This window comes from Peromyscus leucopus, chromosome 22, assembly GCF_004664715.2.
Source record: "Peromyscus leucopus breed LL Stock chromosome 22, UCI_PerLeu_2.1, whole genome shotgun sequence".
Taxonomy (NCBI): domain Eukaryota; kingdom Metazoa; phylum Chordata; class Mammalia; order Rodentia; family Cricetidae; genus Peromyscus; species Peromyscus leucopus.
In genome coordinates, this window is record NC_051081.1 from 8780523 (window position 1) to 8795414 (window position 14892).

Genomic DNA, 14892 nt, shown 5'->3' on the forward strand with positions numbered 1-14892 from the left:
TTATAGAATATTGCTTCCAGGTAATTGTATTTTATACATTCATTCAGTAAGTGCATTTATCACAAATTCTTTAGTTGGCACATCAGGCCCCAGTTCTTTGTACTGTGTCTTCACTGACTTGGGACCCTTCCTGTTATGGTCATGGGTTTTCTTTAAGGGCACTGAATCCAGCATGTCCAAAAGCCAACCTATGGCTCTGTTTTATGTGGAATAAACAGTAGGAACTCACTGATCACGAGGAAGCGAGTCTGTGCACTAAAACCCCAGAAGGTGTTCCCCTTAAATGCAATTATCTCTCAGATTTACTCCAAAGGGACCGCCTGGGTTACGATTGGGTGTTGCTTTTATCTACCATTTTTATTTGCTCCCGTGACGGGAAAGGATGTTGGTCCTGCTACTCATGAATAAGAAGGCGGGTCCAGCAGCTTTTGCCAATCAGGGACGCTGTTACTTCCTTGCTGGAACTGTCAAATGAGGAACAAGAATGTTCTGGTGTTTCCGCCCCTGGCTCCATTTTTGAATCCGGTGTAGCTTTTGTGAGGTGTGTGACAGCTGGTGTCAGTCAGTGTCACCTATTCTGACGTCAGGCCCCTCCGAGAGGACCACTGAATGCGTCCGAAGCAGGAAATGGTGAGTGCGCGGTGGCTCCTGGAGTCATGGGCCGCGCGGCCTTGGTGCAGCCTGGCGCCGCCGACTAGACAGTCCCCTGGCACTTTGCTTCAGAGTCTGAGCTGGAGTCTGGCACCCCGGAGCCGGCAGCTGGCAGTCGGGAGGCCCCTCCTATCCTGTCGCTGTGAAAAGGCTTCATTCCGGTCCCCAGCCTGTCATGGAAAAACGCGATGAACCTGCGCCTCCACAGACAAAGCAGCGCTAGCGGGTTGGTGACGCGGAGTCCGGGCTGTGCTGTGAAGGGACGTGGGTGGTGAGCGTTGCTGCCCGTCTGCCCTTGCACACTGGCGTTTGATCTGCTTTATTGTTTCCTGTGATCTCTTTGGTGTTGTATTGGTTTTACTCTAGGCTGCGTCTGCAAACAGAAGGGATCTGTAATGTGAGTTTATTTTTATTTTATTTTATTTTATTTTCGGTTTTTCTATCCCGGAGCTCCATACGTAGCTGTCGATGACCTTGAACTTGTGGTCCACTTTCGTTCACTTCCCAAGTTTTGGGGTTGCAAGGCACGAGTCACCACACTCGGTTTGATGTGCTGGGGAGGAAACAGAGGGAGGGAGTTCCTGCATATTAAGCAGACACGCTGCCGAGTGAGCCACATCCTCAGCCCTGCTGTGCAATTTTAAAAGTAGGTCGTTTTTCTCCCTAAGATTCTGGCAAGAAGATCCCAAGGCTTCTGAGTTTCCTCAGCAGCAGGTGTGACACTGATGGCTTAGCACAGTCCTCTTTTATGGAAACACTGAATGCATACTAATGTGGTAACAGTACATTTTTTTGAGGCAATGTAGCTTTTGCTGGCCTGGAACTTGCTGTGTTGATGACGCTGGCTTTGGACTGACCAAGATCAGCTTGCCTCTGGCTCCCAGGAGCTAGGATTAAAGATAAATGCCACCCTACCCAGCATGTTCAAGTATGTTATCATGATTCTCTGAATTTTGGGGTGTCTATTGTAATGCCTCCTTTCTCATCTCTTATTTTATTAATGGGTGTCTTTTTACTCTTGTTTAATTTGGCTAAGGGCTTATCATGTTTATCTTTTCAAACACCAACTCTTAATTTTTCGATTCAATTTTTTTAATTTGTTTTTTATATTGAGGTGTTTTGTTTTTTACATATATGAGCTAGTGTTTTTCCCTCCTGAAAATGAAGTTATAGGTGGCTCTGATCCACTGTGTTGGTCCTGGGAACTGAATTCAGATCCTCCTTTGAGTCATCCACTTTGGTGGGGGTTTTTGAGGTTTTTTTCTTCCCATTTTTGTTTCATTAATTTCAGCTGTGATCTTCATTACTTCTTCCATTTAGTGATTTGGAGTTTTAGTTCTTGTTTTCTCGATACCTAAGGTCCTTCTTTAGGTTGTTTATCAGAGAGCTGATTTTTTTGAAAAACACGTATTTTGTTTGGTGTGTGTGTGTGTGTGAGTGTGTGTGTGTGTGTGTATGTGTGTGTGTACTTGGGTTTCTGCAGAGGGCAGAAGAAGCTGTTGGATCCGCTAGAGCTGGAAGTATATTCAGTTGTAAGCCACCCATTATGGGAGCTGAGAAGCAAACTTGAGTCCTCTGGAAGAGCCACAAGCATCCTAACTGCTGAGCCATCTCTCCAGCTTCCTGTCTGATTACCCGCCCCCCCCCCCAAAGTATAAACTTGTATTTTGTAGGAAATGCTTACAGAATAATAACACCCTAAATCCCAAGATGATGCATTCCCCTTGACCTCCAAAGAGGGATGGGTAGATCTCATCCCATTGTGCAGGGGTAAAAATGACATGATGGTCTTCAAGGTAACAGCAGATTCTTCTCGTAAACCTGGGGTGGCAAGACACAGTTTCGTTAGTATCATCCCTCTAGCGTGAAGCCAGGACTTTGTGCTTTGGGGTTAGAAACTGGGGTACAGGAGAATAAGGGGGGTATGAAACCTGAGATTCTTGCCTGTGGAACTGGGAGGAGATGAGGAGGTCCTGCCTTAAACCTGCAAGGGGACAGGTGGGCTTCTGCTGCCTGGCGGGCTCAGGTCCGAGCAGTACAGAGCCCCTAATTCCCCACTTGCAACTTGCAGGCCTGTGGAACTCTATTGCCTGAGGACAAGTCAGAGGTCCAGAGTTTTCTTTGGGACTTTAGGGGGAGTTAAGGTATGAGTGAGAGGTAAATGGCATGGTCATTGCGGGGTGTGTGTGTGTGTGTGTGTGTGTGTGTGTGTGTGTGTGTGTGTTTGTTGCAGTCTTAGACAGTTCTTTGAGTCAGAAGTAGTGCAGAAAGATACACTGAACTCCCTGCCACATGAGATGAAAGCTCCAGTTTTCCAGTTATGCAGGTTTCTCTGAATCAGAAATTGTAGATTGGAGGTCATAGTGGAGCCACAAAGGTAGAAATCACAGAGAATGCGTGGGTGATAGCTCATCACTGGCTGAAAGTCAGGGTGTTCTAGATCCCTGGTGGAAAGCTGAGGGATCAAGGGTGAAAGGTGAGAGATCAGAGTCCCTGATCCTTACTGGTACGTGTCCTGTGACATGGTGGGACTTGGAGGGGCCAGGGTAGACAGGGTACCATAATGTGGTTGATAACTATTCATTAAGTCTTTTTCCTTATCTTTGAGACCCAGAGACATCCCCTAAACATCAGGAGGTCCTGGAGGCAGTAGGAGGGAAGGTCCCAGGCCTCTGAACTCCAACACCATAAAGAGCTAGGAGGGGAGGGAGGAAATCCCTCTTGTCTGATTTTGTTGTTATTGTCTTTGCTTTTTTGGTTTGGTTTGGTTTGGTTTGATTTTTTTTTTTTTCAAGACATAGTTTCCCTGTGTAGACTTGGCTGCCCTGGAACTCACTCTATAGACCAGGCTAGCCTCAAGCTCAGAGATCCACCTGCCTCTGCCTCCCAAGTGCTGGGATTAAAGGTGTGCACCACCACCACCTAGCCTCTCGTATGATTTTTTTTAACCATAGAAAGATGAGTTATAAATTTCCCTGTTAGTACTGTCTTCATTGTATTTCATCTGTTTTCTTCCATTATGCCTTCATTTTTATTAATTCAAGGAAGCACTTGATCTCCTTTAGTTCTTCAATGACACATTCCTCATTCAGTAGTGTGTTATTTAATCTCTATTAGTTTGTAGATTTTTTGTATTTCTGTTGCTATTGGCTTTCAGTCTTATTGCATTGTGATCAGTTAGAATACAAGACATCCATTTAGGCTTTCTTCATTTGTTGAAACTTGCTTTGTATCCTCATATAGAGACTTTCCATTAGTTGCTTAGAAGTGTGTGTATTCTCTTGTGTTTGAGTGGAATATTCTTTGTGTGTTGAATTGGTTCATTTGTTTAGTGGCATCATTCATTTTCTTTGTTTGTTTATTGGCTGTTTGTGACTCAGTCTCAATTATATAGCTCCAGCTTGCCTGGAACTTGCTATGTAGACCAAGATGGTCTGAAATTCATGGAGATCTACCTGTCTCTACCTTGTGTGTGCTGGGATTAAAGGCATACCCTATCTCATCTGACCTCATTGTGTCATTTAATTACAGATTTTCTTTATTTTATTTTTTTATCTAGTTCATTAGTTGAACGGTGAGTTGGGTATTGAAGTCATGGAGTATTACTGAATTCAAATAAATCTCTGACTTTATATGTAGTCGTTCTGTGATGGCATTCTATTGGAGATATGACCAATCATCTTTTCAAGTCAGACAGGAAACCAACAATAGACTAAAGTATGGCTACTACCAAAGTCCAGCTTGGTGAACCAATGAGTTTTATTGGGATGATTACAGAAATATAAGTGAAGAGTTACTTACAGGGTCCGAAATGAATCAAAGATAGCTGCATCACCAAAGCCAACCGTAGGGTGGATGAATGGAAACCAGCTCAGGAATGCTGGTTACCTTGCATAGCCTATACGCAGCTCAGCAGGTTGGATGCTGTCCTTTGCAGTTACTTCAACTGGTTTGATCTTCTTTCAAGCATGTTGGCTAGTCTCTGCTTTTTCCAGGCTGCTCTGCTTGTAAGAAGGAACCAAACTGAAGCCATTTGAATAGAACTTCCATTTTGATGAAAGGTCAAATAAAGTTTAACTTTCCAAGACATTCCTAGGTAACTGACATTACTGACATCCTGGTTGCCAAGTTGAGGCATGAATGATGGGCAAACTGCCCAGCCATCAGAGTAAAACACCCAATGAGAAGAAATGTCCCTCAGAAAGCTCCTGATCCCTGAATCCCAGTTGGTGGAAAATATAACTGTAACTTGGCACAGATATTTGTGGGTTTTGTGCTTAAAAACTGTAATATTCGGCTTCAGGGTCACAGTTCTCCTGAGTTTGTTCTGCATCCAAACTCTTGTTTGAATTATGTTGCATCCAAGCAGACACCATAACATGCTGGTCTGAGCCTCTTCTAGGCAGCTGAGCTGGTCTGCGAGGCTTCTAGGCAGATCACTTTGTCTGCAAGTGTCTCTTTTTTTGAGACAGTGTTTCACTGTGTAGCTCCGACTGTCCTGGAACTCATTATGTTGACCAGGATAGTCTCCATCTACCTGCCTCTGCCTCCCAAGTGCTGGGATTAAAGGTGTGCACCACTATGTCTGACTATTAATAGCTCTTAATGTTATTGTCTTAATCCCTGCCAGCACTGGGGTATCACACACCTTTAATCCTAGCACTTGGGAAGCAGAGACAAGCAGATCTTTGTTTGGGTTTGAGGCCAGCCTGGTCTACATAATGAGTTCTAGGACAGCCAGGGCTAAACAGAGAAACTATGTCTCAGGGGAAAAGAAAATCTTAATTCCTACCTTAACATCAAGGATAGATACCATCTTAGGGTAAAAGAGTTTAAACTGGTCTTCCATGCAAATGAATAAGAAGGCATAGTTATTGTTTATCTGATAAAATAGACTTCAAACCATAACTAGTCAAAAGAGATAAAGAGTGTAATTTCATATTCATTATGGGAATAATCTACCAAGAGGAGATTACAACACTAAACATATTCAACAAACACAGGTACACCCAATTTTGTAAAAGACATACCACTAGATCTAAAATTACAGGTAATGGATGACGTCAGTAACCTATTATTACCAGATGACTCATTCATCTGGTCAAAAAGCTAACCAAAGAAACATTACATCATAAGTCAATGGACCTAGTAGACATGTACTGGAACAATCCAGCCAAACACTAAAGAATACACAATCTTCAAACTCCACCACATTAGGACACGAAGAGAGTCCCTACAAATATAGAGAAATTGCGTTCTATTTGACCAAATGGACTAAAGGTATTATCAGCAAAAGAACTACAAAAGTACACAGACTCATGGAATATGAACAATATATTACTAAATTATAACTAGATCAAGGAACAAATCAAGAAGGAAATTTTTAGGTTCCTAAAATTAAACGAAAAAACACAGTGTAGCCAAGTCTATGGGACAGAATGAAGGCAGTTTTAAGGGAAGTTTATAATATTGGTTACGTACATTTAAAAAATTCAATACATCACAAATTTATAAATTAATAATGTACCCAAAGTCTGTGGAAAAATTTAAAAAAAAAAAAAGGAAGGACATCTTGACATTTTTTTTTTCTCGGAGCCAGTCTTTCTTTTTCTCTTTCCTTTTGATAATTTATTTTGAGACAAAACTTTGTAGCCCATGCTGGCCTCAAGCTAATGATCCCCCTGTTTCAGTCTCATGACTATCAAGATTGCAGGTGTGCATTACCATACTTGGCTTAACTACCTCTAATTGTAGGGTTATTGGTAGCAAAGCTTAAAATTTAACAAGACAAGCAGACTGAGAGCTTTTTCTATGCTCATCAATATCAATTTTCTTTTCTTTTTCTTTCTTCTTTTACTCTTTCTTTCATTTATTTTGGTTTTTTTGAGACAGGATTTCTCTGTGAAGCAGTTCTGGCTGTCTTGGAATTCACCCTGTAGACCAGGCTGGCCTCAAACTCACTGAGATCCTGCTTCTGCCTCCCAAGTGCTGGAACTAAAGGCATGTGCCACCACTGCTTGGCAATGCTTTTATATATATATATATATATATATATATATATATATATATATATATATATATATATATATATATAATGTGTGTGTGTGTGTGTGTGTGTGTGTGTGTGTGTGTGTGTGTGTGTATAAAACAAGGCCTTACTCCCTATTGAGAAGTATAAGCTCATAGGACCATAGCCAACATATACAATGAGAGAAGAGAAAGGAACCTTAGAGAGGTCAGAAAGTGCATGAGTTGCAAGTGTGGGGTCTTCAGATATAATGGCAGGTTCCGTCTCACAATATCAGAACACAGCCCACCGAAAATGATGTGCTTTGCTGCTGCTGATTTTAGTAATTTTAGTCCAAGGTTATCCCAGTCCCCCTCTTCAATAATCTTCCTAAAATAATGCAGACTGTGGCTTGGAAAAGGGTCAGGTCACCAATTAATGCTTGGGGCTTTGAAAGGAAGGATTTGGTTGCTAAGGGATAGAGCATACACAGAGGGTTTCTGGGTTACACTTGGAAAGCCTTGCTCACTGCATGTATCCTTTCCCATCATGCATCTGATATTAATCATATGCCTTATTCAGATGCAAAGTGGCAAAAAGACTTTCCTTAGATATTAATTTTGAGAACACAGTTTGCCTTACGGTACATGTGCTCCAAAGTAGTTCATTACTTTCAGGCCATTTTCCATTGTTACCAGATGTGTTCTAAAATGTAATTGAATATATATAAGGGATTAATAAGGTGTTACTAGAGGGACTAACAAATTGCCATTTTTAAAGCATGAAACCTGATATCAGATGTGGTCCAAGGTTACCTACAGAAGATTTTTCAAAGACGAATATTCACAGGGTGCTAGGTGCATTATTCAGAGGACTGGGTGCAAAACCCAAGTCAAATCTCAGATTGCTTAACTTGTTCTGTGCTTGCCTGTCTCACTATTTTCCCAGTACCAAGAATTAATTTCATACCAATTACAGCTGCTTTCTCATCACTTTGTGTCTAAAACTTTAAGCTTGCTTACACTCTTTTCATTTACTAAAATACTTCATTGTTTTTTTTTAATGCAAGTTCCTTTAAAATTTCTGGGCCCAGGGCAGAATGAAACTAGGTTCTTGACCAAAATAGCAAAGTAATGGTTCCCACCTCAGTTACAGACCAAGTCCTTGTTCCCCTCTGAACCTTCCTGAGCTGTGCCTTTTCTGTAAGCATTTCTTTCATCATTTTTTGTCTTTACAATATCTACAAAATGATCTATTCAGATTTGCTTTTTCTAGTATGCTGATCTCTCTCTCTTTCTCTCTGCCTTAAGAAAAACAATTCTTCTGCCTCTCACAAAAGAAGAAAAAAACCAGGTCAAAAAGTTTATTTCTTCTCATAGTTGAAGGGTTCAATAAATCATGACAGAAACCTTAAAGCAAGAGTGTAAAACAGATGGCCAAATCACAACCGCAATCAAGAATAGAGTGATGAGTGACTGTATGTTCCTCTGCTCCCTTCTTCCTCTAATATAATTCTGTATATAAGTCAGAGAATACTTCCATACACTGTGAGTGGGTTTTCTCACATTAATTCATGTAATCACTATAGTTTCTCAAGTTAATCTTTATCTGCATAGCCACTTAGGAATGTCTTCAGAAGCATATGCCCTAGATGATTCTGTATCCTATCAGCCTATCAGTTAAAACCAGCCATCTTAATATGTGCACTGTTTTAGGAGCCCGTGACCTTTGAGGATGTGGCTGTGAACTTTACCTCAGGAGAGTGGACTTTATTGGATTCTAGTCAAAGAAAGCTCTACAGAGATGTGATGAAGGAAAACTTTCTGAACCTGATCTCCATAGGTAAAAGAACATACTATGCTTCCTTTGCTTATTCATTCAGACAACTTTTTCCTGCTTATGTGTATAGTGGTTTGTGGCTTGAAATATTGAAAGGGAACATGTGAATTTAATGAGTCTGGTCACATCATAAGATTTGGAATGTAATAAATTTTTATAATGTTGACTGTGTCACAATAATTTCTTTGGGTTTACTTCTAGAGAAAACACAAGAAGATGTTGAAGAGGACTACCAGAATCTCAGGAGAAATCTGGGGTAATTTATACTCAAAGGAGAGGAATTTACATCAAACATTTGGGAATGATAGGACAACTGAGAGCCTAGTAAATTATCCAATCATATCTAAGTATAAATTAATTCTAACGTAGATGTTTATAAAACTGCATTGGATGTGAGCATTCAGAATTTGATTATCCCGTCTCTGTAATTTCTGAATGTCACCAAATGTGATAAAATGTTTAGCTATGTGAGATTTTTCAGTGGTTCATTACATAAAATCTTGCCTCATACTCAAAAGTATTTGATGTGTTTTTTATGATGTTTTCTCAGGGCATTATATAAAAGGGCTGTTTTGTTGTTGTTATCTTGGTTTTTAGAATTAATCATTTTTTTATGTATGCTTTGTTTACATATATGTCTGTGTATCACATTCATGTAGTGCTTCTGGAGGCCAGAAGATGGCATAAGATTCCCCATCTACTGGTTACAGTTGTGAGCCACCATTTGGGAGCTGGGAATCAAGCATGATTCCTCTGGAAGAACTATCAGTCCTCTTAACTTCTGAGTCACCTCACTAGCTCAGAAGAGTTGTTTCTAATTTGCTTTTTATTGCTGAGATAAACACCAGGACAAAAGACAACTTGTTCAGGTTCTTGTCCTGACTTCAGGATTACAGTTACTCATCATGGGAAGTGAAGGCAAGAGCTTGTGCTGGTCAGGAACCTGAAGACAGGGACTGAAACAGGATTATAGAAGAACACTGTTTACTGGGTTGCTCCTCAAGACTTATTCAGCTTCATTTCTTATAGAACTCAGGCCCATATGCTCATGGGTGGTACCCACAGCAGGCTAGGCCCTCACATCAATTATTAATCAAGAAAATACCCCCCCTCCCCGGACTTGCCTACAGGCAAATCTAATGGAACCATTTTCTCAACTGAAACCTAACCAGTACAATTGACTTCTTGTCATCTTGACATACAGATTCACCACTATTATACCACAAGTTTTCCTTTCTTCTTTGTCTTATGATCTCATGTTAATATCACAATATAAATCAGAGCATAACTTTAGGAATCCCACAGTCTTAAAAAAAATTATACACCAATATTCAGTGTCTCTTAAATCCAAAATGTTTCCTCTGTGGGCTCCTGTAAAATAAAATATAAGATATGCACTTTTTATTTTATTTTTTATTTATTTATTTATTTATTTATTTATTTTTTTTTTTGGTTTTTCGAGACAGGGTTTCTCTGTGTAGCTTTGCGCCTTTCCTGGAACTCACTCTGTAGACCGGGCTGGCCTTGAACTCACAGAGATCCACCTGGCTCTGCCTCCCAAGTGCTGGGATTAAAGGCGTGCGTCACCACCGCCCGGCAGATATGCATTTTTTATTTCAAAAGGGAAGAAGCGGAGCACAGTTACAATTAGATCAAATCAAACCCATAATTCGATGTTAACCAAATTCTGTAGCTCATTGTACCTCATCTGGGCTTCACTCATGGTAGCCTCATCTCCAAAGCATTTAGGGTACACTTTTCTGTCTCTGCCATACACAGCACACATCACTTGACTCACAGGCTCAGGCTGGCTCTAGTCCACAACTGCTGCTGTCCTTGGTAGTCATCCATTGTATTGACATCTCTCATATGCTAGGGTCCATACCGGTTACAGCTTCACCATTCACTGTGAACTCTCTTCAGGAACTCCAACCTTGACCTTTGGTACAAAATCTCATCTGTTCTCAAACCCTTCATTCTTCATGTTGCCACTGCACCTGGGGTTCACCTTCAGCAGGGAAATATCCTGGCCTTTTACTGTCCCCATCTCAGCTTCTCTCCGTGACCCCTTCATTCCTATAGTTCTCATGCTGCCAGAATCAATACCACCTGACAGAATTTGACCCATCGCCATGTTTTCCTCCCAGTTTGAAGTGCAGCCTTGGCCCCTGGTGGTATTTGTGCTGACTGAAAACTCTAAAGATTTCACCTCAATGCTGGTTGTTTATCAAAGCTCATTCTTCAGCCCTAGCTGACCAGAAAGCATAGATTTGTAATACAAACTATCTCTTGAACCACTCTGATAGTGTTTTGGGGGTATTCTTAAACACCCCTTTGAGGGGTTGCTTGGATGTTATAGCATGGGAGCACAGCTACTCATAGACCGTTAACTGAAGACTCGTGTTCTTCTACGCTGGGAAGGTTATCCTCTTTGACAAAGCACAAGGCTTCAGGGGCGACACACTTGGAGCTGTGAGAGTCGAAGGGACACTCCCTCACCAGCCACATCAGCCAAATCAACCCTGGTGATCAAGGGGGTAACGTAAGTTGCAGCCTGGTCTCTCTCAGACATCCTTTTGAAACTTGACAAGGCAGGCTATCATTGTCTACATTGCTCTTAACATTCGTACATTCCAATCTGCCAAAACAGATCATTAAACTTTAAGCATTCTCTGTTTTTTCCAGTTGAAAGTTCTAAGCACTATCACAGTCCTTCCAAAAACAACACGGTCAGGTCTGTAACAGTAATACCCCATGGACCTGGTATCAATTTCTCTTTCAGTTTGCTATCTAGTCCTGTGATAAATGCCACAACCAAATGCAACTTGGGAAGAGAGGGGCTTCTTTTGGCTTACACTTCTTGTCAATGTCTATCATCAAGGGAAGCCAGGCCAGGAACTTAAACTGCTCAGGTACCTGGAAGCAGAAACCATGAAGTAGCACTGCTTACTGGTTTGCTCTGCTACCTTTTTTATATAATGCAGGCCCACTTACCCAGGGGAGGCACCAATCACAGTAAGGTGGGCCCTCCCGCATAACTCATTATTCAAGAAAGCTGCTCTATAGAGTTACCCATAGGCAAATCTGATGGAGCCATTTTCTCCACTGAAGTTCCAGCTTCTCAGATGACCCTATCTTGTGTCATGTTGATAAAAATCTAACCAGCACATGTTATATATTTCAAATGCCTAAGTGGAGTCATATTTCCTAATGTCATGTGATTGTTATTCTTTTATGCTAATACCAGGACCGTGGCTGAAAATTTTCTCCTTTTATGTTCATAAATAATTTCAATTTATGTATGCGTGTGGTTTCATGTGAGTGCATGCCACACATGTCTGAGAAGGATTTATAGACCCAGAAGAGGGCTATATGTCCCTTGAAGCTGGAGTCATATGCCACTGTGAACTCACCCATAGGGATGCTGAACTTTGGTCTTCTAGGAGAGGAAGAGGTACTCTGAACTACTGCGCTGTCTCTCAGATTCTTCATAATTCTTATGAAAGCAAACAGTCTATTTATTTACTCATGACAGGATCCTTATATGTGGCCCAGATTGACCTTAAATTTGGAGTCTTTCTGCTCTTGCCTCTGGAGTATTCTAACTATAGTGGACCACTGGAGTCAGTCACCAACACTCTATTTGCCTAATCAAAAATATACCATGCACCAAAGGATTCATTTATTGTAAATACCTTCTCACACACTAAAGAGTTCACACTGGTGAGGAATCTTACTAATGAAAACGTGAAAAAGGCTTCACTATTTCCAATTCCAATAATGCTTTTCTCATTTTTTTTCAGAATTCAGGTGGTTGAGAAAGATGGTGAATATGAACATGATAGTCACTGTGAAAAAACCCAGCAAGAGATTCCAGAACATATTGTTAATGGGGACATTCCTCCTGTTATAACATCATATGAAAACAGTTTGTGTGTCAGAAACATCATTGATAATTTACCCTCAGATGTGCACCTCAGTGATCAAACTAAAGAGAAACCATTTGAGTATAAGGAACCTGTGGAGAAGGCTTTTAAACATGAGAAATCTTGGGAAGATATGGGTCATTCTGAGTCATTTCAAGTACATGAAAGTTCCAGAGAGAAATCCTGTGAAAATCAACAATGTAATACAGCTTGTGGGAATCTCCATTGTGATCAGGATCAGGAGAGAACTTATACTGGAAATAAGCACAATGAGAATGCCTTTACAAACTACGAACATGGCCAGATAGACGAAAGAATCCATACTGAAGTAAAACCATTTGTGTGTAAGCAATGTGGAGAAGCCTTTGTTAATTCCAGTCACCTTATCAGTCATGAACGAATTCATATTGTAGAGAAGTGTTATATTTGCAAACAATGTGGAAAAACATTTAGATATTTGTCATGCTTTCAAAAACATGAAAGAATTCACAGTGGAGAGAGGCCTTATGCCTGTGAGCAATGTGGGAAAGGATTTATTCAGTTGAAATACCTTCTCATGCACCAAAGAATGCACACTGGAGAGAATTATTATGAATGTAAACATTGTGAAGAAATCTTCACTATTTCCAGTGCTGATAATGTTCATGAAAAAATTCACTGTGGAGAGAAGCCGTATTCATGTAAACATTGCGGAAAAGCGTTCACTAGTCCCAATGACTATAATAGCTGTGAAAGGATTCACACTGGTGAGAATCCCTTTGTATGTAAAAAATGTGGGAAAGCATTCAAACGTTTGGGTCATTTTATGAACCATGAAAGAATTCATACTGGAGAGAAGCCTTATGCATGTAAACATTGTGGAAAAGCCTTTACCAGTTCCAGTGACCGTAACAGTCATGAAAGAATACACACTGGAGAGAAACCCTTTGTATGTAAAACATGTGGGAAAGCATTCAGTCGTTCTGATTATCTTATCAATCATAGAAGGATACACACTGGAGAGAAGCCTTATGCATGTAAGTATTGTGGAAAAGCCTTTGCTACTTCTAGCGACAGAAACAGCCATGAAAGAATTCATACTGGTGAGAGATCCTTTCTATGTAAAAAATGTGGGAAAGTATTCATTCTTTCTGGTGATCTAATCAAGCATGAAAGAATTCACACTGGAGAGAAGCCTTATGCATGCAAACATTGTGGAAAAGCTTTCACCACTTCAAGTGCCCGTAACAGTCATGAGAGAATTCACACTGGAGAGAAGCCTTATACATGTAAGCATTGCACAAAAACTTTCACCACTTCCAGTACCCGTAACAGTCATGAAAAAACTCACACAGCAGAGAAGCATTTTGCATGTAACCTTTGTGAGAAAACCTTTAATAGTCAGAGTTCCTATTATACTCATAAAAAAATTCATTCTATGAAAGAGAAACTTTATGTATGTAAACATTGTGGGAAAGAATTCACTTATTGTGGTAATTTCCTCAAACATGAAAGAATTCACACTATAGAAAACTTGTCCATGTGAGCAATCTGTGAAAGCATCTGTGTCCCACATACCATCGCAAACCCATATAAGGTCTCATAGTGAAGAACTTGCTCAACTATAAACAGTGTGGCCCTCTGTGATCAACTTGCTTTTATTGTGAGGTATGAAAAAAGAGTTTTGGTGACCATGAAATGGTTCAGTTAGTAAAGGTTCTTTTGGGTAGCCTGATGATCTCAGTTTTACTATGAAAGTCACATGGTGGAAATAGAGACCCAGTTTCCAGAAGTTGTCTTCTGAGTTCCACATGCACACCATTGAATGTATGTGTGTGCGCATACAAATGAAGTGAATAAATATAGTGCTAAAGCAAGAAAAAAATGAAAATTTTTAAGTGGAAAAGAACACTTAGATAGCCCCAATATACAAGTATATTCAGTATGAAATTCTCTTCTGATACATATTTTAATGCCTGTCTGTTTATTACAGCTAGGGTAGGAGGCTAGCAAAATCGAGTATCCAATACAGAACATTTTTTTTTTTTTTTTTTGATTTTTTTTTCGAGACAGGGTTTCTCTGTGTAGCTTTGCGCCTTTCCTGGAGCTCACTTGGTAGCCCAGGCTGGCCTCGAACTCACAGAGATCCGCCTGGCTCTGCCTCCCGAGTGCTGGGATTAAAGGCGTGCGCCACCAACGCCCGGCCCAATACAGAACATTTAAATACCACTTGAGACTTTTAAGGTGAACTTGTTCCAACCAAATGAAAATTTTAATGAAAAAAAAAAGCCGTGTGATTTTCAGTTGAAGTAAAGCTTGTAAAACATTTTCACGTAGTAAAATCTTATAAAGAGAATTTAAGTTTGTGTAGAATATTTTAGAAATAATCTGAAAGAAGTACAATAAAAATTTTAGCATTTTGATCTTTGGTCCATTCTTGTACAAGACTTTTATTATTGCCTTTTTGTTTTTAATATTGGAGGTAAGATT

General features: G+C 40.3%; 1 protein-coding gene across 2 annotated transcripts; it reads left to right on the forward strand.

Annotated features, from left to right (window-relative positions):
- The first annotated feature begins 472 nt into the window (after positions 1-472).
- LOC114685122 (zinc finger protein OZF-like) lies at positions 473-14435 on the forward strand. 2 transcript variants are annotated; one of them, XM_028859741.2, is made up of 4 exons: positions 473-630; positions 8374-8500; positions 8699-8753; positions 12301-14435. In XM_028859741.2, exons 1-4 carry the CDS (start codon positions 610-612, stop codon positions 13946-13948), a joined length of 1851 nt encoding a protein of 616 aa, XP_028715574.1. In that variant the 5' UTR covers positions 473-609; the 3' UTR covers positions 13949-14435. The 2 variants fall into 2 exon arrangements, with proteins under 2 accessions (XP_028715574.1, XP_028715575.1); XM_028859742.2 differs by lacking the exon at positions 473-630 and adding an exon at positions 637-877.
- The last annotated feature ends 457 nt before the right edge of the window (positions 14436-14892 follow it).